Source organism: Falco punctatus (genome assembly GCF_963210335.1).
Source record: "Falco punctatus genome assembly, chromosome: 11".
Taxonomy (NCBI): domain Eukaryota; kingdom Metazoa; phylum Chordata; class Aves; order Falconiformes; family Falconidae; genus Falco; species Falco punctatus.
The window spans coordinates 24,105,731-24,127,163 of NC_137591.1; the positions used below are offsets into that span (position 1 = coordinate 24,105,731).

A 21,433-nucleotide genomic window follows, 5' to 3' on the forward strand; every position below is an offset into this window, starting at 1 on the left:
CCTGTATCTCATGCTTCATCTCTCCTCCTTCTCACTTTAAAATGCACTGGTAAAATATTGTCTACATTACTTGAAAACCAACTAATTTTAAGAAATCCCAGTGAAGCTATAACTGCAAAGCATGAAAACATTTTACCCCATACATGTCCCATACTTTGGAATTTGTACCATGGGGGAGACATGCACTGCAGCTTGGTATGGTTATTGCTTTGTAACATTATGTTTATAAGTAGCACCTTTTCCTAATGTTTAGGGGCCTATTCAAGGCACAGGTGGACTGCTCACTTCCACAAAGGCAACAGATGTAAGGAAATATCCAAAAGCTCCACAATTTGAATAGAAATGTTCTCATGCACTCCCATTTAACTCCATGTCCAGCATCAGTATGCTTAGTGCTGCTGAACCAGTGGTTAATCTAATTCATAATACATGCAAAGGCAAGATTTAAAATCAGTCTGGTTCTGGCTCCTACAGGTTTCAAATTTATGCCACCCACGACTGGGTGGCAAATCTCCATCAAAAAAAGCCCCAAAATGTACATGTGAATTACTCTGTAAAAGTTCAGAAAGTGCATGTTATGCTTAAGTCCCTAGTATTTGAGCTCTTTCACAATGTTTTGGGTGATATTATCTAATGCTTTCTAGATACAGGAAAATTACTTCGCTTTTCCTATGTTCAGGGGGAAAATGTATTCATATTTAATTTTGTTTAATTTCACTGTAGAAAGTGAGACAATATTGGGATTTTTATTTATTTAAAATCAGGTACCTGGTCCAGAATCCACTTTTTCAATTACAAACCACATGCTAACCTGTGTTAATAACATTAATATAAATAAAAATATTTATCCTAATTTAAAGCAACCTTGTACTGATTTGGCCACAGAAAACCTGTTTGTTTTCTACTTAAGGTACAATCATGCTTTAAACAAACATTTTTTGCCACAAAATATGCAACTGAGAAAAACCATCTTCTATCCAGTCTAAATCCAGCCTCCAAGTTAGCGTATACAAAAATGTAGACCTTACCACTTTAAAAATGGTATGATGACATTTCTAATCAGGTGGTTTAAGAATTTTCATTAACTTCACTAAGCTAATACTTCAAGCTTCATTATGAAGCTTGTTTCCATACCCAGATTATTTCCCACAGATCACACAGACTGTCTGTGTCCATTCACTACGTAGGGTACTAAGGCTGTTTAACCTTTCTCTTTAGTTAGCTGAAAAACTCTAAGGGAGGTCCTCCCCCTCCCCAAATCAAAACACATTAAAAGTCAGTCTCAAAATAAGCCTAGAACTATGTTACTCAACAATATTTAGTATACCAGAATAAGTTGTAAGAGACTGACATATACACAAGTGCTTAAATCTCAAAAGATGGATATACGTTGTACTTTTCAAATAAACTGGGTGACCAAGAGATAAGAAAAAATCGTAAGAAAGCGCAACAAATATCTTAAAAGCAAAAGGAAGTTATCTCAAGAAAAACATAAGTTATCTCAAGAAAAACTTTTCCTGGATCACTATTAATTTCAAATAGCTATGAAATTTCATATTCGTTACCTATCCAAGTGAGGAAAGTGTTAAAAAGAAAACTTGCAGGTAAAAAAAAAAAAAAAAGTAAATTAAGACATTTGGTTACACTCCTTGTTGCACTGCTTTTGAAGGGACAGCTTTTCAGCTTTTGAAGACAAGAATACATTGCATGGCATCATTACACCATATGCAAACTGCAATCTCTTATCAGGACTTTAATAGTGACAATATTTAGACAACAAGTAGAGTCAACCTTAGGGACAGTGGCTGCCACAAGCTTGGCATTGTTTCCTCTCCTAATGCCACATTTACTTTGCAAATCTCCTGTGAGGTACTGGGTGATCTCACCTCCTAGTCATCTCCCTAAGCCCAGAAGCAACTCCTAAGGTATATTCAGGTGCATCAGTCAGAGGGCATACAGATACTGCTGTGCCTCATACTACTCAGGAAGATTATTCTCCTTTTACCTAGCACTGGAGGAGGAAAAAGCTACATAATGTACTACTGAGTCACTGTGATATCAACAGCATCTCTGCTGGACACTTCAAACTGCACTGTAAATTTTGGACACAGTTTACCCCAGTGAAGGCTGAATGCAAAATTGTGGAAAACTCCCCATCACACCAGTGACCTACGTTCATTTTTTTTCTCTACTCTCCTGCAAGGGCACAGAGGCAGTAAATCCTCCCTCAAGTCACTTACATGTTTTGGTAAAAGCTGGATTATATAGTGCATTGAATTACTCAACTAGTATCAAAGAGCCGCTGCAGGAAACACACATCATGTGCTCACACAATGTCACTGATATTTTTGCTCAAATCAATTCTACTCTAGAAACACTTTAAACCTTTTAGCATCTTAAAGTTGATTTTTGGGGAATGAAATATATTTATGAGAACTCAGCCTCCACTGGTTTTCTTAAGCAATTCTGCCAAGTGTCCTTTACAGGCTCACATAACAAAATTATTTTCAGCTGAAGATATATTCAGACCTATACACAAATCTAATTTGCAAATGTAATTTTATTAAGGTTAAAATTTGCATCCAAAATATGCACAGCATAGCACCTTCCAAAAATTCAAATAACATACTTTTGTCGGCCCCTTCAGCATCACATTGCATTGTGCGGTGCACCTATGTTGATACTTCATATCAAAAGCCCTTTAGGGGCAGGTCTGTGCATATGCTGGCATACTACAGTTTTAAACTGTAACTGGGTCAAATCTAATAACTGTTTTACTTGTAGAGGTTAGCAGTAGCTGAAGTTTGTAAAGTAATTTCACTTTTGTCAATGGTTTTGACAATACTTTTCTTCTGTAGTATTACTTTCTACTTAGCAACTGTCACTATTTACAATTCCTAAGTTTATCAGCTAATAAATTCATTATAAAATTTTACACTGAATGGTTTAATTATTGAATGGTTATTTTGGAAATTAAATCCTCAGTTTTCAACCACCAACGTTTCACCTTCGAAATCTCATCAAGAAAGCCATGAAAATGCAAACAATGTTTAACAGAACAAATAAACCTCATCTCATGCCTTACAGTTAAAAAATTTGAGATCCAAAACCTAAGAGCCAGCATTTCTGCTGTAATGTGTTTTGACCAAAAGAAAAAGCCATCTCCCTAAACAGCTTAGTGTTGGCACAGAAGGATATGTTAATTTTCCCAGCAAAGACAGTCTTTATGATCTCAATCACCTACAGATGATATAAGCTTTTCAGATTTATAGTTATATATGTTGGAATACACTCTTCTGACTTATTTTTCCATTACCAAACTATTCAGGTATCCATGCTTTTCAAAGGCATGCAGTAGCTGTGCATCTGATATTTATTCATAACACAACTACTGTGTCAGAATGAAAAACAGCAGAACAGGATCCTTTGTTAGCAAGCACCTCTCTAGCCCTGTCACCAATATGTTAAGTAAAAGGCCTCTAATGCATTTTGTAAACATTCCTCATTAACACACATCTATTTCCTTCTTATGAAATACTCAAATGTCGTTTCCTGCTGCAAATCATTCACAGCAGGTTTCACTTTCTATTGAAATGGGACAAAAAAAAAAAAAGCAGTGAATGAAATTACAACCAAACTAACTACCAGAGCATTCTTCAGTGTAAACAAACCCTGAATTTTAAATACTTATAAGCAGCAATGACTGTCTTTAAAAATCGGTTATTATTTGGCACTTTTCACCCAAGTACACTTCTGCTTTACACAGGAGAGCTACCAACTGTAAACAGCTGGCAGGTTCTCCCCCTTGTCTGCATGAAGAGGGGGACTCTACAGACTAAGCAGAAAAATCACAGACCGACTTTCCACCAGCATACTAACATCTCCCAGGTTTGGCCCACGATGTCATTGGCACCTAGTGTTGGAGAATCCTTACACGTGCTTGACTAACCTTTCACAAGAAATCCCAACACTGTCTAAGAGATGGTTTAAGCCACCATCTCCCTAGCTTGCAATTTGTGTGTCTCCGGTGCAGTTCAAGAGTGGCCCAAATCTCTCTGGTGGAGGTTTAGCACAGACACCCTTCAATAATATTTTAAACTCATTATATTCATACAAAAAGTCTAGGAGACACCTTCCAGGAAAAGAAGTTTAGCTATTTCAAATCATTACAAGGGAAAAATAAGAAGGAAGAAAACCTAACTTAGTATTACACTTGATCTAACTTTTTTATATTGGAATGGAGCAAAGAAAGTCACCAAATTTATTATTTTAAAGCAATGTATAGATAATGTATCAAGTTAATTGAATTGCTGTGGTCATCAATAATGCATGCAAAATTTGGCAAGCAGCACAGTGACTGGTAACTATTTCACATTGCTCACTTCTTAATATCCTTTTTGTTTGTTTCTGCTTCTTTGCCTCCTAATCTTTGATTTTTACCAAGATGCAGTCAGCTAAGATTCAAGCAAGCTGCAGGAAACACTAAGAAAAGTAGGTAATACTGCAAAAATGTGCTCTAGGTAATTCATAGCATTGCTGGCATCAGTCTCTTGCTCAGACAAAAGGCCAGACACAGGGGAACGACACCAAACATTAGGCAGAAGAGTTTACCAGTATCATAGTAATTAAGCTAAGTTTGTTGTAATCAAAACTCTTCAGGGATACACCAGTAAGAAAGTGAATGCTTCATTATGTAGACCCCACACAAAATAATGTCCCATTTTAAACGGGGTGCCCAGTTTATTATTTTTGAATAAGCATCCAACTGTATCTTGAATATGACCTCATATGGCTTATTTCAAGACAAATTAATTTTTTTAAAAATCAAAAACCTTCTCAGATTCTCTTCTACAGACTTTACTAAGACCTCAATAAGACAAGTAGAACTGAAATATGTCAAATGAGTTGATTCAGATAGATCCAAAACTAGAAAACACAAAGAAAAAAAGGTATAAACAAGTAAAACCAGGAAGAAGCATAAATGCCCAATAAACATAAGAAATTATTAGCCATATATTAAAAAGTTGAATTAATACTTTTACAGTAAACAGAGCATCAAACAGCAAATAATGAATATACGTTCCTCAATCCAAAGGCATGTGGTGACACTCATTTTTCAACAAGAATACTAGATCACTTTCCACATGCTAATTGATTTGAGACTCCTGAAGGACAGGATGCCATCCAGAGGGACCTGGACAAGCTCAAGAAGTATCCCACGTGAACCTCAGGAGGTTTAACAATGCCAGATTCAAGGTCCCGCACCTGGCTTGGGGCAACCCCCAGTATCAGTACCAGCTGAGGGATGAAGGAATTGAGAGCCACCCTGCAGAGAAAGACTTGGGGGTACTTGGTGGATGAAAAGCTGGGAATGAGTGAGCAATGTGCACCTGTAGCCCAGGCGGCCAACCGTATCCTGGATGCATCAAAAGAAGCACATCCAGCAGGTCAAGGGAGGTGATTCCGCCTCTCTGCTCTGCTCTGGTGAGACCCCACCTGGACTACTGAGGTCTGGAGCCCCCTGCACAGGAAAGACATGGACCTGTTGGAGCAGTCCAGAGGAGGGCCACAAAAATCATGAGGCGAGATGGCACCTTCTCCTGTAAGGACAGGCTGAGAGAGCTGGGGTTTCAGCCTGACGAAGAGAAGGCTCTTGGCAGACCTCACTGCAGCCTTTCAGTACTTAAAGGGGGCCTATAAGAAAGATGGGGACAAACTTTTAAGGAGGGCCTGTTGCAATATGACAAGGAATAACAGTTTTAAACTAAAAGAGGATAGATTTAGACTCGATGTAAGGAAAAATAATTTTACAATGAGGGTGGGGAAACACTGGAACAGGTTGCCTGGAGAGGTGATAGATGCCCCGTCCCTGGAAACATTCAAGGTCAGGTTGGACGGGCTCTGAGCAATGTGATCTAGTGGAAGGTGGCCCTGCTCATTGCAGGGGGATTGGACTAGATGACCTTTAAAAGGTCCCTTCCAACACAAACCATTCTATAGTGCTGACGCATGTCAGAATCCAAGCACCTTGTACAGCGTGCTGTCCCCTATTACCTACAAATCTGGAGATATTTATTATTTCCCATACAGCTGACAAGTACACAGGCTGTCCGTGACCTGCTTATATTTAAATACGATAACCAAAGCTGCTCTGTCACTTCTTTTACCATCATCCAATAATAACAGTGGCTTATTCCTTCAGGTACAAGAGTAGCCAAGTGTTCAAAACAACCCGCCCATCACTGTAAAAAGACTATACTTGAGTCCACATGGTTTAATGAAACATTAGATTTGAATACGACTGTTACAAGCAGACAGAAACTGTAGTCCAAACCACTCATTAATTCTCTCCCTAGAAATATTAATATAAATGCCAAACAGAGACAAAGCAAAGCCTGAACATGACTTGCACAAGTCAGTCTTTTCCCGTGCCAGAGCATACCATTACAGAAAATTAGTACATAAAGGAGGAACACAAATTTGGGTCTGAAATGAGGAGCACCTTAAAAACATACACTCTCATAAAACAAGCCCTGAGCTCAAAGCAAAGTCCAGTCTGACACTACCATGAAGTAATATTAATTAAATCAGAAAAACAACCAGGTACTTTGGGTAGTAATAAAAGTTAACGGTAAAACATTAATTGTTGCCACAGATGTTAATGTAACTTTGCTATAAGCCTTAAAGCTTATAGCTCTATGGACCAGAACAAGTCTTCCCTACCCAGATGGTGGGAAATTAGTTAGGAAACCAGGACAAACAACTACACTGAGCTTACCCAGTTCCTGGCTAGGGAAATAAGAGGCTGGTGTGCAATGGATGATCTTCCCCAGAGCTGAGACCATGCAGCAACACCAAGTTCTCTTTCTTTCCTTCATCAGTCACTCTCAGTCCCAAAATATAAAATGGAATTAACAGGAATAAAAACAAAGGGGGGGGGGACATGAACAAACAAAAACAAAACAAAAAAAACCCGAAAATGTCCTTTGTCACATGGCAGTGGCATTTTTTTAATGCAGAATCTAATAACTACAAGCAGACATGAGGAACAGGAACAGAAGGCAAAGGTCCCCCAACTCAAAAGAGGCAGAGGATCATTAAGTCAGTAAAAACAGTAAATCCTCTAGTTCTACAACTGTGTCCTACTTCAATCTCTGACTTGAATACTTAATTTGCGCCACTGATGACAAAAAAAGAAGTGCATTGGTCCAAAAATTAAGAACCATGCCTTTATAAATTCCATGGAAAAAAAACAATCTCGCACCTTAACGAGATGTGAAATTCAAACACAATTTGCAACAAGCTCTTTAGGCTGATGTCAAGCCCATTTCATGTGCTAACTGGAAATATCAAAATGACCAACAGGCCCAGGCAACTGCAATAGCCATATACCATTTGCTTGTAGAGTCATTGTAATTATATGCCTATGTCATTTGAATTTCTAAATCCCAGAGCAGACAGACAGAAGAACAAGCATAGAACCCAGGCAGCAAGCAGGGGAATCTAGGTCAAAGCAGGAGAGGGATTGCCTTAGAAATTAGCTTGAGTGCAAGCATAAGAGAGCATGGAGTAGCTTACACAAATGGTACTTTAACTTCTCCTCTTTCCCTCCCTCTTCCATCTATTCACTGTACTAAAGGAAAACTGTCACGCTCTTCCTCTTTGGAAGCCTCCAGACTTTGCAAAAAAGGGGAACACCACAAACAAAAACCCATGTTTCCTGCCCTTCTTAAAGGTGAACAATTTCACTATCACAGAAAAAAATATACACACAAAACTATTCAAAGTTCATATGGACTTCATCTGCAAGTCACTCATTTATTGCCTTCTGGCTTTATTTATAGCTTATGTTTATGTTACGTTGACCAACATTTGTAAATTCAGGGAGTTCTCGGTTTAGTCATCAGTTTCACAATCACCTTTTGGTTACTGAAAGGCTTGTATTGCAAGTATTGCAGGGAATTAATTCCTTATTTAAAAACAAGGTTTAAAAATATTTCTATAGACAGACATGTGAGAAGACATAAGTCTTAAGCCCTGTTAAACCTACTCAAGCTCCAACTGTCCTCTTCCTCCAAAACTTCTTCCACCTCAAAGATAAATACACGCTACCGGAATTCAACGCTATGAAGTTCAGTGTCTCCAGGATACACGAATCGGATACACCTAACAATTGGACACAATCATCTTAGCAATAGAGAAATGTGCTCAGAAACTCAGTTTGATTCTCTCATATTAGCAGTTTTTTATTAACCTTGACTTTCCAAATCTTCACCTTTGCTGAAAAACCCAACACAGCCTATATTATTTAAGGACTAAAAGTCTTCCAATACTTCCAAAACATCCAAAGCACACCCTGATTGAGAATTTTGCATTAGTGATCAAATACTTGTGGTACATTCAACACTTTGTGACATGATCAAAACCAAGGATTATTACCATTTTCACCTACAGGAAGCAAACATAACTTGAAAAGTTATGACAAATCTTTAAGAAATTCACAAAGTTTCATTAGGAAAGAGCAGCATGGCGACAGTCCACTAGTATTCTGTCACAAGAACATTCAAGACCATAATCCTGAAATATTCAGGCTTAAATATACAAGCTCTTGTAGGAGCTGTAAGTTCATGCTAATGGTTTTAGATTTTTTGAAGCTATATGCCTAGCAATTTGTACAGACTCCTTGATGATGATTACTGCAACAACTTATTGCAGATAAATACACTAAATTTATCTACCGTTTGCAATGCTTTCCAGTGTGACACTATGGCAACCTATTTCTATAAATTTTCAAGGACTTTTCAGAAAGGTGTTTGCTGAGCTATACCATTACTCACCTCACTTGTTCACCTACCTCATCACTTTGCCCAAAACCATGATTTACACTCTTTGTACTTGGAAGGCATTTTTTGTTATGATTCAGAGGAGGCTTTTAGGGAAGTTACTGAGTATTTGATCTTTATGTAACTCTATACAAACACAAATAATATCTAACAAATAAGGTCTTTCATATCTGCCCAGCATTTCAACAATTTTGCAACAGGCTAGTGTTTTCATGCTCATTTTGTCCAAAGCATTTCCATGGAGAAGGAAGCTGAAACCTGTCCATATCTTCTGTTTCTTCATTCTCCCACATTCACAGGTATGCCTTGAAGGAGTTCAAGCATCATTCATCTCAAAGCAGTCCATCTCACTGGAACACTGGCAAACATTAATATGCTACTTCTAAAAGCAATTGTACAGCTAGTTTCTTGAGCAAATGGCTAGGTTTTGGGTTTTTTTTAGTTCCTACCACTAAAAAAGCTCACAGAATGAAGATACAGAGCTCTGTTTCTAATGACAGTCTTGTTTTTACCATTTCATTTCTCTTTCTCCATTTTTAATGTCTTGGCATGATCCCCCAATGTTCTGCAGTTTTAACATGAATATATTAGTGAAAGTGCTCATATTTTGTTCTATTACCTCACTCACATTAAATTCACCAAATAAAACATGAAACAACTGAGGTTAACTCAACTGCTTCAGTTTTACTGAAAATTGCCTAAACATTTTTCCTCCTCCCTCTTCCTGGAAAAGTATATAAGTCTTTATAATAACTGTTGTTCTTTGTTGTGTTGATTTTGGTGTATCTCATGCACATCTGCGCAATCTTCCTGGAATCTGTTAAACCTGAGGGAATACTAACACACCACGATCCTCAACTTCAGCGTGACTTTCTGCTGCATCATAGCCCAGATTTCCTTTGCACTAAGAGAAAGACCAAAATGATCACAAACTACATGACCTTAGAGTATGTACTCAGTATTTTCACAGCAGTTGCTTGTTTTTACACAAACTAGCCTTTTAAGTGTCACTTGAGAGTTAGCTACACTAGACTTTATATGCTTTTAAACAATTAGATACTTGTTTGATTGGTAGCAGTTGATATTTGATCCCCTTGTTTGTTTTTTTAAAATCATGATTGAATATTGTATGTTACTTCTAGACATCTATTACAGGATCCCTACACGGGGGTCTATGGCTATGTTCATATTAGATTTGTTATGTTATAAAAAACACTCCGTGCTCAGTTATACATTGCTTAGAATATTTAAAAGCAGAGTACACAAAGCTCTTTTCCTGACAATATCTGGACACCATTTTCCCCCACAGCACCCCAAACACAACTCTCTGAGGCCAGGGAGCATCTACTGATATCAACGGGCACTGAAATTAGACCTCAGATTTCCATACATTTCTGCAACACATTAGTTGTAAACTTCTTTCAGAGAATAGGGACAGCAACAATTTTTTGCAGAGTACCAAACAGCAAAGACTGCTGTTTGAAGAGTGTGCAGGGCTTACAGAGCTGAAAGAACAAGTATCAACATTATTTGTTGATTCTGGCACACAGGTAGAAAGGAAGAACCTGACAACCCTGCGGTAATGAAAAATGACTCTCCAGCATGGAATTCATAATGAAAACACTGTCTGGCACCCCGTGTGCGTGGGAGGGCATTTCATGCTCCGTCAGGAACTCAATGCAGCAACAATAAAATTTACTGATAGAAAGGTGAATGAGTGGGGATGGTTGAATACTGCAGAACTCAAGGAAAATCAAGTTTTAAGTCATTTTAGAAAGCATGATTTAAAAACCTTCCTATCTCTATATAATGTAGTCCCTCTTCTTTCAAGCACAGTCAGTGTAAAAATAAGAAAATCTGTGCCATTATATCTGAAACAGAAGAAAATCCTGTAAAAGCTGATATTAATATTCATATACAATGTACACATTAAAAACATACTCACAGGGTTACTTGCTTCCCTGTTCTTTATTTACATGTTGCTATTCAGCCTCACCTCTGATTCCCATCCATGCCACATACACCCCTCTTTTTCTCTAATCACTGAGAGATCAAAGAGTCTCTGCAAACTGGAGCACAAAACGTATGAAAACTTGACTTGAACTATGTCAAAGCATCTGAAAACAGCTCATTTACCCCCAGCTATTAAATGCAAGTTTCACCATTACTTTAAACATTTTGTAATCAGTATTTCACAAAGCTGTTAAAAGTCTTGTGACTATATAGGCAGTGTACAGCTGTAACTTGTACCATGTACAGGGTTTTGTTGTCATTTTCTTTAAGGAGTTCAAAAACATCAGAATATTTCCAAAAAATTGCCATTTCCATCACCACGTCTCTCATCTGATTTTTCCCTTCAATCTTACTTCCTTGAAGACACATTCTTCATTTACAGTTGACATGTTTCTGCTGTTCCCTCCACTAGCATGCTTAAATAGTCATTGAAATCTGTCATATTAAGCAGAACATTCCACTGTGAGACAAAAAATTCAATAACCATTTCTGTATAAATTCAACTGAAGCATTTAAAAGTACTGGACATATAAGGCTTATGGAGTCACCTTGGCTACAGTTTATTTACACCTCACCAGTAACAAGTACTTGCCAACTTCTGACATTACAAGACATCTTCCAGTACATTCAAATGTGTTAGAAGCTGAGATATTGCACACACTAATTCCATCACCTATTTGGTCAACAGTTTGGAAAACAGAGCATTTCTAAACCACATTATCCTTTTTGTTTGCATCTATACTCATTTTAATATCATTCATATTTTGTATGCATTTAAGGAGAGCAGTTCAAAGACTTCTTTTAGAAATGGCAGAATGACTTGGTTGTAGTGGCAGGAAAAATCTGTGGCACTGTTTTTGGCCATTTGCACATATACAAGTTCAGTTCAAGAAGGCTGGAGATTTAGGACTGTATTGGAGTTCTTATTCATAGGACAAAAATAATGAAGAGAAAAGCTGAAAAGCAAAGAACAACTTGAAAAATATAAGCTTTTTTAATTCTCACACTGCTACAAGCAATCAGAATTTCCAAAGTAATAAGTAGGTTATCAGATATGTAATTGAAATCCATGCACTTAACAGATACTCTCAGTTAACCATACAAACAATACACTTAAAACTACTGAAATAACTCAGCATAAGGTTAGCTATACATTTTAATACAGTTGTAATTTTCCCCTCTGCTTTCTTAATGGCCTCGAGTTCACCAACTGCTTTAGGAAGCCGATTACACACACTCACTTGCAGAGGTTAGTAAAAAATACAGATCAAAATATACTGTCTAAATACAGCATACTGCAACCTCCACTTGTGCGTGGCAAGCTTCCACAGAAGCACGCAATGGAAACAGCTGAACAGCAGAGCCACTACGCACCTAAAAAAAAAAGCATGCTTGACACAGCTATTGCCAGGATTGCACGGGCTTGTTCAATTTAGCATCTCCACCTCTGCACAAGCAGCTGTTAACACGCACATAGTTCCCCTTATTAAAGAATCCCACACACCAGTGTCTTTCAAATTTGTCACTGCATTTTTATCTGGTAACTTTCCAAGAAAGGTGGCAAAGGGCATAAAGATGCCAAGACTAGAGAAACCAGTGATTGTAAGCAGTATTGCCATCACTAAAACTGAAATACCAAATACCAGTACCAGGAATAATTAGTCTATTTGTGCTATACTGTGGTAACAAACATAGTAAAAAAGATCCATGTATCTGCATCCAATTTTACTTTGGGAAGAGAAATACTAAATATGATGGATGGGGGGGTGGGGCGCATTAACCAATTATTCTACTTATATAAATTCATATTCTAAAATAACTGTAATTTTAACGGAATGTAAAGAGTGCCAGAAACATACTTGTTGGGTTACATTCAGCCTTAATTTAGAACTTGTTTACTGGCTACTCAATGATGCAGCAATAACAATTTGCACTGCAAAATACTTCTTCAAAACTGGACTGTATTAAAAAAACAGGCTGGTTATGTTTATGTGACACAAAATATGAAAACCTCAGCAATTAAGCCAAACATACAATATTAAAAAAATTCTGTGTGTTAGGCATAGGTATTAAAGATTTGAAGCAAGCATACCCGGTTTATTAAATAAGACATTGCTAACATATTAAAAAGAAAAAAAACACACCAACAGTTTTAATTCCTCTTCTACTTGCACAATCAAAAAGAAATTTCATTTTTAATAATAAATAAAGTAAACTTGTAAAAGAAAAACATATTTCACAAAAGCTTTGCCTTAAATATGATTTATGAGGACAAAAGATGTTCAGCATAATTAAAGGGTAAGTGGAATTACCAGGTTTATCTAAGTTATACTCAAAGCACTTTAAACAAGACAAAAGATTTAGAATACTAATTAGATATTTTGGTCAACAGTAATCACTGAACCATTTCAAATTCTCAGTCGCGCTGCAGCCCTGTTTCACTTGCACACTCTTACATTACCTCTGTGTCTACTTATAAAAAGCGAAGTGGATAAAGTTAGGTATTAAAATCATGATGTCTTTAAAAAAAAGGAATAATGCTTGAAATATACTACATTTGCATAAATAACTGGTTTTGGTGCTACTTCAGGTAATTTTTAGACCTTTTCCTGTGAAATCAGGGTAATGGTACCCTATGACTCAAAAGCAGAAACTGAAGTTGAACTGAACATATGCTAGCAATGACAGATCAAACAGATACGTAGGAGGTTGTGAACAATAGACTGGAAAAAGCTTTTACATATAGAATAACTAATCATAGACTTACAGAATATACTTCAGGCTGTGTAAATCAGAATAGTCACACTAACCCACCATAGCTTCCCTGAGCTTTACAGGAGGTTAGAAAAAACAACAGATTTAAAAAATAATTGACAAAAATTTACAAGGGCAGATACATGGGTGAATTTCAAGTACTCTAGACTAAAGAAACATGCTCTGTGTCATGCTGCCTTACCATGTATAGGCCCAGGGTTTCCAATTCCAGACTATTTATGTCAAAAGTGATTTCACCAGACAGCACTCACACAGTTTGTCATCTTCACACATTTCATTTACCTTTAATTCAGTAACTTTCAATCTTTTTTTTCTTTTTTTTTTAATTTATCTATGCTTCTCACACTTTCAGAACTCTCCTACCAGGATTTTTCTCTGCCCTTTATTAACCCTTCCAGTGTACATCTAATTCTTCTGCTTTCTTAATTCTTTCCCACTGTTTTTTCACTAATGAATGCTCATCCATCAGTCACAACTTCTACAGCACATCTACCATAAAAGTCCTCTATACTCAAGCAGCAGAACACAGGTGTTACTCAGGATACAAATAAAAGGAACCTTACCTTTCCAAAATCTCTCACATCAAACAAATCAAATGCCTCGAAAAGTTCACTTTTCTTCATCCCAAATATTTCACAACATGCCGAAAGAAATGTCCTTATATTCTTCAAGCAAAGAAACTAGAGGAAAGAAAACAAAAATACTAAGCATCAGGTGTGCCAATTAGCAAGTTGTGTGTTCACTTTGGTCACAAATACATTACAAAATTCACCAATACAGTTTTTTGTAAGTAAACACTTCCACTATGCTGTGATCTTCCACTGGTTCTAATACAGCCGTAAAAGTTCCCTTCAGACTCAAAAGGATTAACCCATATTCTGAGCAGACACTTTGTGAACAGACTATTTTCTCTCTTTTTATGTAAAAAAGAGAAATGACAATACCCTACTAGATACAGTCTACATACAGACTTACTTTTCAGTTCTCTACAGACATGATAGAACAAAACAAAGTTACCTTAATAAAATTATATTAACGAGAAAGTTATTCTTCATGCATACATTGTCTTCAGCTGTTAAAATAAAAGTCTAGGTTTAATGTTTAATGAACACATGTGCACTGTTTTAACACACTAAAGACATTACGAATACATATTCTCCATCAGGAACACAGGGGCAGAACGAAAATTGCAATTGAGAAGTCATTTACAATTCATCTAGTGGAGACTTAAGATCTTCAAACCACCTTGATTTCTGTACTCTATCAGTCTATTTCCCTTGAAGTTACTCACATGCATCAATGATCATCTGAGCCTGGAAAAGAATAGAGCTTCTGCCACAATGCTGTCCTTATAAGGCTTTTAATGCATTTTCCTGTAGACTACTTTTTTGTAAGACCTTACTAGTACAAAAGACATCTATCCATAGCACTGCATAGTAACTATCCACAGCACTGCAGTAACTAAAGAGGGCTATCTAAAGAGTGCAATGTCCATTCTTGATAATAATTAGCACCATAAGGTACTAATATCTTACGAGGACATTAGCTCCATAAAGATGCTGTTGTGGAGCATTATGAACCACTATGCAGTACGGTTCAAAAGAAAATACGGTATCTTTAAGCAACAGTATTTCAAATGACCCAGAACTGTGCTCTGAACATGCATTTTAAAAGCACCGATACAGCAACTCCATATTAAAACTGAGTTCTTAGAGTTCTCCATGTTGTAGTGGATTCATAAGAATGAGGATCATTTACACTAGGACAGATGACAAAATTTCTATGTTCCAACTTAATGTTGTTTATAAAAGCAGCATGTTTTTATATTAATACTGAGTATCACAGCCATACCTTTCCTGAGTGCAAAGTAATCAATACCCAAACTGCTCACTCAGGTAAAGTATCTCCCTGCTATACCTTCAGCATGAGACAACAAAACACCAGTGCAGCAGGGAGCCCTACTTCATATCCGACACAGAACTAACCAGCTAGACACAGAAAAGGCAGAGCACCTGGTAGGTCAGATTTACAAGGTTACATGTGTGAGAGCACCAATTCAACAAAAGAAACTTCAAGAGCTGACAACTCTAGTAAATAGTTTGGGAAATCAAGACAACAGCCAACAAACTCATTGCAAAACATCACAAAAGCAAACCCTGCAGAAGCCGAAGCTTCCAGGAAGGCATCTACGACCAACTGCCACATCAACTGTAAGATGCCACCGATGTACCAGATGGAGCTGTAGCCTCCACCCTTCCTTCCCCTCCACACAGCCCTGTCTGCACATGCTCCCAGCTCACATGGGGCAGCCACTGCTGGACTATGTACTGGGCTGCTCAAGGACAAGACGGCATTGATGCCAGACTGCTTTTGTGCCTAGTGAAATTTGAAAATGAGCCTAGCTTTCTTAGTCGATACCACAAGCTTCTCTGATTTTGCAAACATTATAGTTTGCAAGTCAAAATTACATGGTTAGAAGACTAAAAGGCATAAAATCTATGTGCTTCTTCCACCAAGATGCTGCCAGGAAGAACCAGAAGATGAACTGGTTTGGAAGTCCACAGCTTTAAAAACAAGATGGCACATACAAAAGGATTACTGTTTTCTGATATATTTTTCCTCCCGAGTTTTTTATTATTTTTCTTAAAAGCCTCAAAAGCCTCTAGGTTTGTCCAATGTAGAATACTGATCAACTTGAATACAGATTTACTTTCTTACACTGAAATTCTTAAAACCACTGACAATTTTTTTCGTCCCTGGAAAATTCAGCTGCCTTTTTAAAACCTAAGTTTGGAATTTAGATTAGTTAGTGCTGAAGTCTGCCAGCGCCAAGAAAGCTTACAGCTGCATTAAGTTGTTTGCCTCTAAAAACAGAAAGAAGTTAGGGAGCTATCACAGCCTAAAATCTGGCTTAGATTTGCTAGAGAGTCTTCTAGTGAGTTGCATTTAACTACTTAGTATAGCTAAAAGAACCATTTAATGTATCAGTAGTTATGCACAAAATGCCCTTCCCATTCTGCAGAATTTCTCTGATTACTCTTAACAGAGGTCTCCTACAATAAAAAATAAAGCTGTCAGCATTTTTTCAACAAGATTTAGCGGTTACTTCAAATCTGGAGGGAATTTTGTGACATCAGTCTTTTCTGTTTAAATTACCATTACTGTGAATTATATGCAAATAGATGGGAGAATGTATTACAAGAAATTAAGTTTCTTTTAGCCCACATGTTTAAAAGGAAATGTTAAAGTACCTACATGGTAAGTAATAAATTCTTTGGAATATTCTAACATAGAGACCAAACAACAATCTAACCACTCACCTCCAGCTTTTTTTTTTTTTTTTTTTTTTTTAAATACTCACTGATTCATTATGGTAAAGTGCAGTTAACGTGCATCACGTGTTAAACAGGCTTGACAATTATAATCTAATAATCAATAACCATATGACAACACAAAAGTTACATTTCTTGTAGGCTCTAGAAACCACAGATTAAGCATTTGTCAAATCCGCCTGCACTTGAGATGGGACATCATCAGTGAGTAAGCACCAAACAGTGCCTTTAGCAGAACAGGCCTCCTGACAAACAGTCTGACCCCCCTGCTCGTTCAAAGATGTAGAGAGTTCAGATGGGCATTTCATGATTCAGTATCCATCGATTTTCTCTTAAGTGAAAACAAAAGGCTTATTACTAAACTATTAAGCTAACCACAGTAGCTACAAGGATAAAACAAACAATGTGTTCATATTTATACGCACTCATTTTGCAATAAAATGTATGAGGCAAAACTTTAAAAAAAAGAACCGCATTATATGCTATTCATATTTTGGAAATGCTATTTGTTTATATTACCCAGAAAACTTTCAGAAATATTTCCAAAACTTTATATTGCAATCATCTAAAGAAACAATTTTCCTCAATGAAAACAAAGATTTTTATCTCTGTAGTTATTGTATGAAGAAGTACAAATTAGTAGAAGAAACCTCCAAATTAAAAAAGAGCATATACCTAAAACTAGGAAGTTCTATAAAAGGCAACCCTCCTCACTGGCAGTAAGAAAAAGGCACCATCAGTCTGCAGTCTCTCATTAGTAAGTACAGTCCTCAGGATATTTGGAAACCTACTAAATTATTGTGTTTCTTTTTCAAAGAAAAACATTATACTTTGGCACACCACAAGGGAGACCATTAAAGGCATAAAGAGCAGTTGGGTACCCAGTTCTCTTAGAGATGCAAGGAGAGCTAGACATTTCTCACTTGGTCTGATCTCAAAAAGTCTCCTCCACAGAAAATATCTTTCAGTACAAGAACCAGTTTCTCTTCATTAAAAGATAATATAACTTTAAAATGTACTCTTGAAAAAGTTAATGCTGCCCTTTTTTTTTTTTTTTGTTAATTGCATGGCTGTATTAGGAGACAGCAGTCCAGAATTTTCAATACACATATCAGTAAAAATATTGCAGTAGGGTAGTGTAAGACACGAGTCTGAAAAAAAGTTTACACTCTTAGAAAATAGGGCTTGTACCTCGCTCATCTCCAGGTATACCATGAGAGGAGAGCACACACAGCACCCAGACAGAGACTGGCAAAAATCACAACCCGCTGGGATTCAAAATCCCAATGCCTATTTTCAATACTAACGTCTATAGATTATCACTTCTGAAGCACCCTAATATTTCTGAAGCACCCTAATGTTTCACAGCTTTACACTAAGCTGTTACACTACTACAAACCAATTTAATGTCATTGTCAGAGCTGCTGAAATGGTACAACTCTTGTTATAAACCGCTGTGCTTTGGTCCGTTCTGCGCTGACTTTAATTTTGTAAGAGGCACAAACACAGCATTGACTGAAATGAAAAGTAAGTTTGGGGGAAAAAAAATCTACCACCTAAAAAAGCAGGTATGGTTTATATAATTGGTACTGCATTTGTCTGAGCTTAAATTGGAATAGAGTGGGCAAACCAAAGTACACTAAGTTCCATTGAAAAAGCATGCTGCTTTCCACCATAACATTTGCTACTTCAGACACAAAGAAACATTTATTTGAGGCTTTTTAAACACAGTACATGGTTATGTGTGCTGACAGAAATGTGTAGAAATATTTTACAAAAGGGTACTGAATAGAAATGACTGATTAGACACAAAAAGCACAGGCAGGACTATAACTGCCCACAGGGAAGAGGGATTTAACTAACCAGGCCTCTAATGAAGTGAAAGATGAAATGCAAAAAGAAAAAAACCCAAAACTCAATTTCATATATCCTCTATTCATACTATCTTATGAAATACATTTCAGCACTGAAGTACTTCAATGGAATAAAGTTCTATTTGATACAGACCATAATATTCAGTATCTAGATTTATCTTTTGTACTAAAAGCACTCCTAAGGGTGTTAAGAGACCCACACAAAGAGCTCTGAAGATCAAATTTTGCCATGAGACATTTATATGAAATTCTAACAGAGCAACATCAGTCAGGCAAGTGAAAACTGAAAGGCTAAGAAATGATGAGTACTAAGGAAACACAGAGATCTAATCCACATTCAGCTTTCTTCTTTTATTTTAATTACCAATAGTGGGGAAAAAACCAGCTATTTCTATTTATTTCAACTTCCACCTCCTTTTCATTATAGTGATTTAGTCACAAGCAAGGAAGGAAGCTTGGGTAACTCATGGTTTTCTTAATATTTGTATCTGGATGAACAGATGTGCATAGGGCATTTAGGACAAACCAGAGAACATACTGAAGCCCAAGCATCTGAGACAGTCTGAATAGGCTATAAAGGGGTATTAAAAACAATAGATCACTGTCACTATGTCAGGGAAGGTTGTCTTTTTCCAGTGTGATTCACTTTTGCTGACATTGCATACCCATTCCTTCATCACCACAGTTTCCAGGCTTTTTTGCATGTCACATTCACGGCCCTGCGTAGATTTCAGGGGGTTCCCAATAACTGCACAAGAACCGAGGCCAGTCACTCCTAGCCACCATCATGTAGAAGCTATGATAAAAGAGTAAAAACATAGAAAAAGAAGGACTCTGTTTAGCCAACTGTCCACTAAGTCCACTTTGCCTCCTGTGGGAGAAATAAGGCATGTCAATTAGGCAAAGTCCAGAAACTTTCTCCTCCTCTTCCTCCTCCAAATGGCACCACTTTATAAACTACACAGCTGGAGCTATTCACCTTTGTCTAGTCTTTAAAATCTTATAGGCATAAAAAAAAATGGTGAGGTTTTATGTAACTGCAAGCATTTTATGACAAAAATAGTTGAGCAAAAGCCAGACATTCGAAATAAGTATATAAAAGTAATCAGATGAGCAAATTTCACTTCAATTCACACATCTCAGAAGGCACAATCACTTTCTTTTTTTAATTTGTGAAATACTGATATTACATGCAAGGAGGTGCATACAGGGTTGTGAAGATAGATTTTTCTATTAGTCATTTATGGTCTTAGAAAAGCAGAATTACACAAGAACTGGAGGCAGAAAAATAGAAGAGGAACAGATCGTTGCCGTAACACTTATGTGCTCTTCCTACACCTCAGTACTTACTGCAAAACATGGGCTCCTGACCTCTCCTGCCCATTTCTGGGAGGCTCATGAGAACAGATTAGTTGGGAATATCTTGATTTGATTTCCACTCTGTTCCTGAGAATATACGTAAAAAGGAAAATAATGCAGTAATACCTCTTAAGCATGAGGAGAAATGCGACAATTGTTATAATGGATTTAACTGGTAGAATTGCTTTTCTACATTCTGTCACCAAGATTGATATGTGCAAGTTGTTTCAGTGTAAGAAAGCACAGAAACAGAAGAACTTGTCTCCTCAAAGTTTCCTTCCTTTAAAGAGTTGGTTAATGCCCTGAAGGTTACAGATTTTTCCCTTCTTGCTTGTTTCAGTATTTGTTGTAACTGTGTTGACAGGAGTAACCTAAATTCCATACTAACACTGTTGGAATCCTACTAAGTCCAAATCTGAGAGACAGATCCCAAAACTCCGTCTTGTGACCAAACAGCACCTTCTAGACACAAAGTCAAGATACTGTGACCATAATGAAGCTATGAAGCAGCAAGACAAAAATTGTACCTTGAACCTATGTACATAAAAAAGCAACAGTAACTAGAAATACATGCCCAAGGGTTTCATCAGCTCCTACATAATGTGTGCACACACGAAACATTTCCTTCCTTTACATTTTTTCAGCCACATCCAATAGGAGATGGAAGAAAATCAGGTACTTTCAGAAATAGCTGCTCATATCAAGGGCTTCTTTCCATAGCCCAGCCTGGATGGTTCCCTGACACATGCCATCTTTGCCAGACTAATCCCAAAAGCAGAGTTACTGAGATAAGAGCATGTTATACTGCTATTAGATGACACTTTTTTTTTTTTTTTAAATGTACCTAAGTTCATTAACAACAGATTACTAGGTACTCAGACAAAGCAAAGGCCCACTGTAGTACTGGCAGAATTCTACATTCAGGGTTAACAATTCAACATAGAAATCATTCCTGGCTCCTTCACAGATTTCAGCAGCCAAAGCAGATTAGATTAGTTCTGCTCTGCTAACAGGAGTAATTATCACTACATGCAGTAAAAAATAGCTGTAAGGATTTCTAAGTGAGTGAAGTACTGACCCGCTGATGAAGTCTTAATTCAACATCTATTACTGTCTTTTCCTAAGCCAGCAAGAGGGAAAAGAGCAATATCAGAGTCAAGAATGGAAGTTTTAATGTTTCTATGTGTGACAACTTTCTTGTAAGGATCTTTAAATCCAGAGTCTTACTGAGGGTAGG

At 37.1% G+C, this 21,433-nt stretch overlaps 1 protein-coding gene across 2 annotated transcripts in view; it reads right to left on the reverse strand.

The window, feature by feature from the left end:
* VAV3 (vav guanine nucleotide exchange factor 3) overlaps positions 1–21,433 on the reverse strand; it is a 173,102-nt gene that overhangs the window by 126,490 nt on the left and 25,179 nt on the right. For both annotated transcript variants that reach the window (XM_080407185.1, XM_080407184.1), the window contains exon 2: positions 14,195–14,311. In XM_080407185.1, coding sequence (XP_080263311.1) covers positions 14,195–14,311 — 117 coding nt within the window. The remainder of the gene's footprint in view (positions 1–14,194; positions 14,312–21,433) is intronic.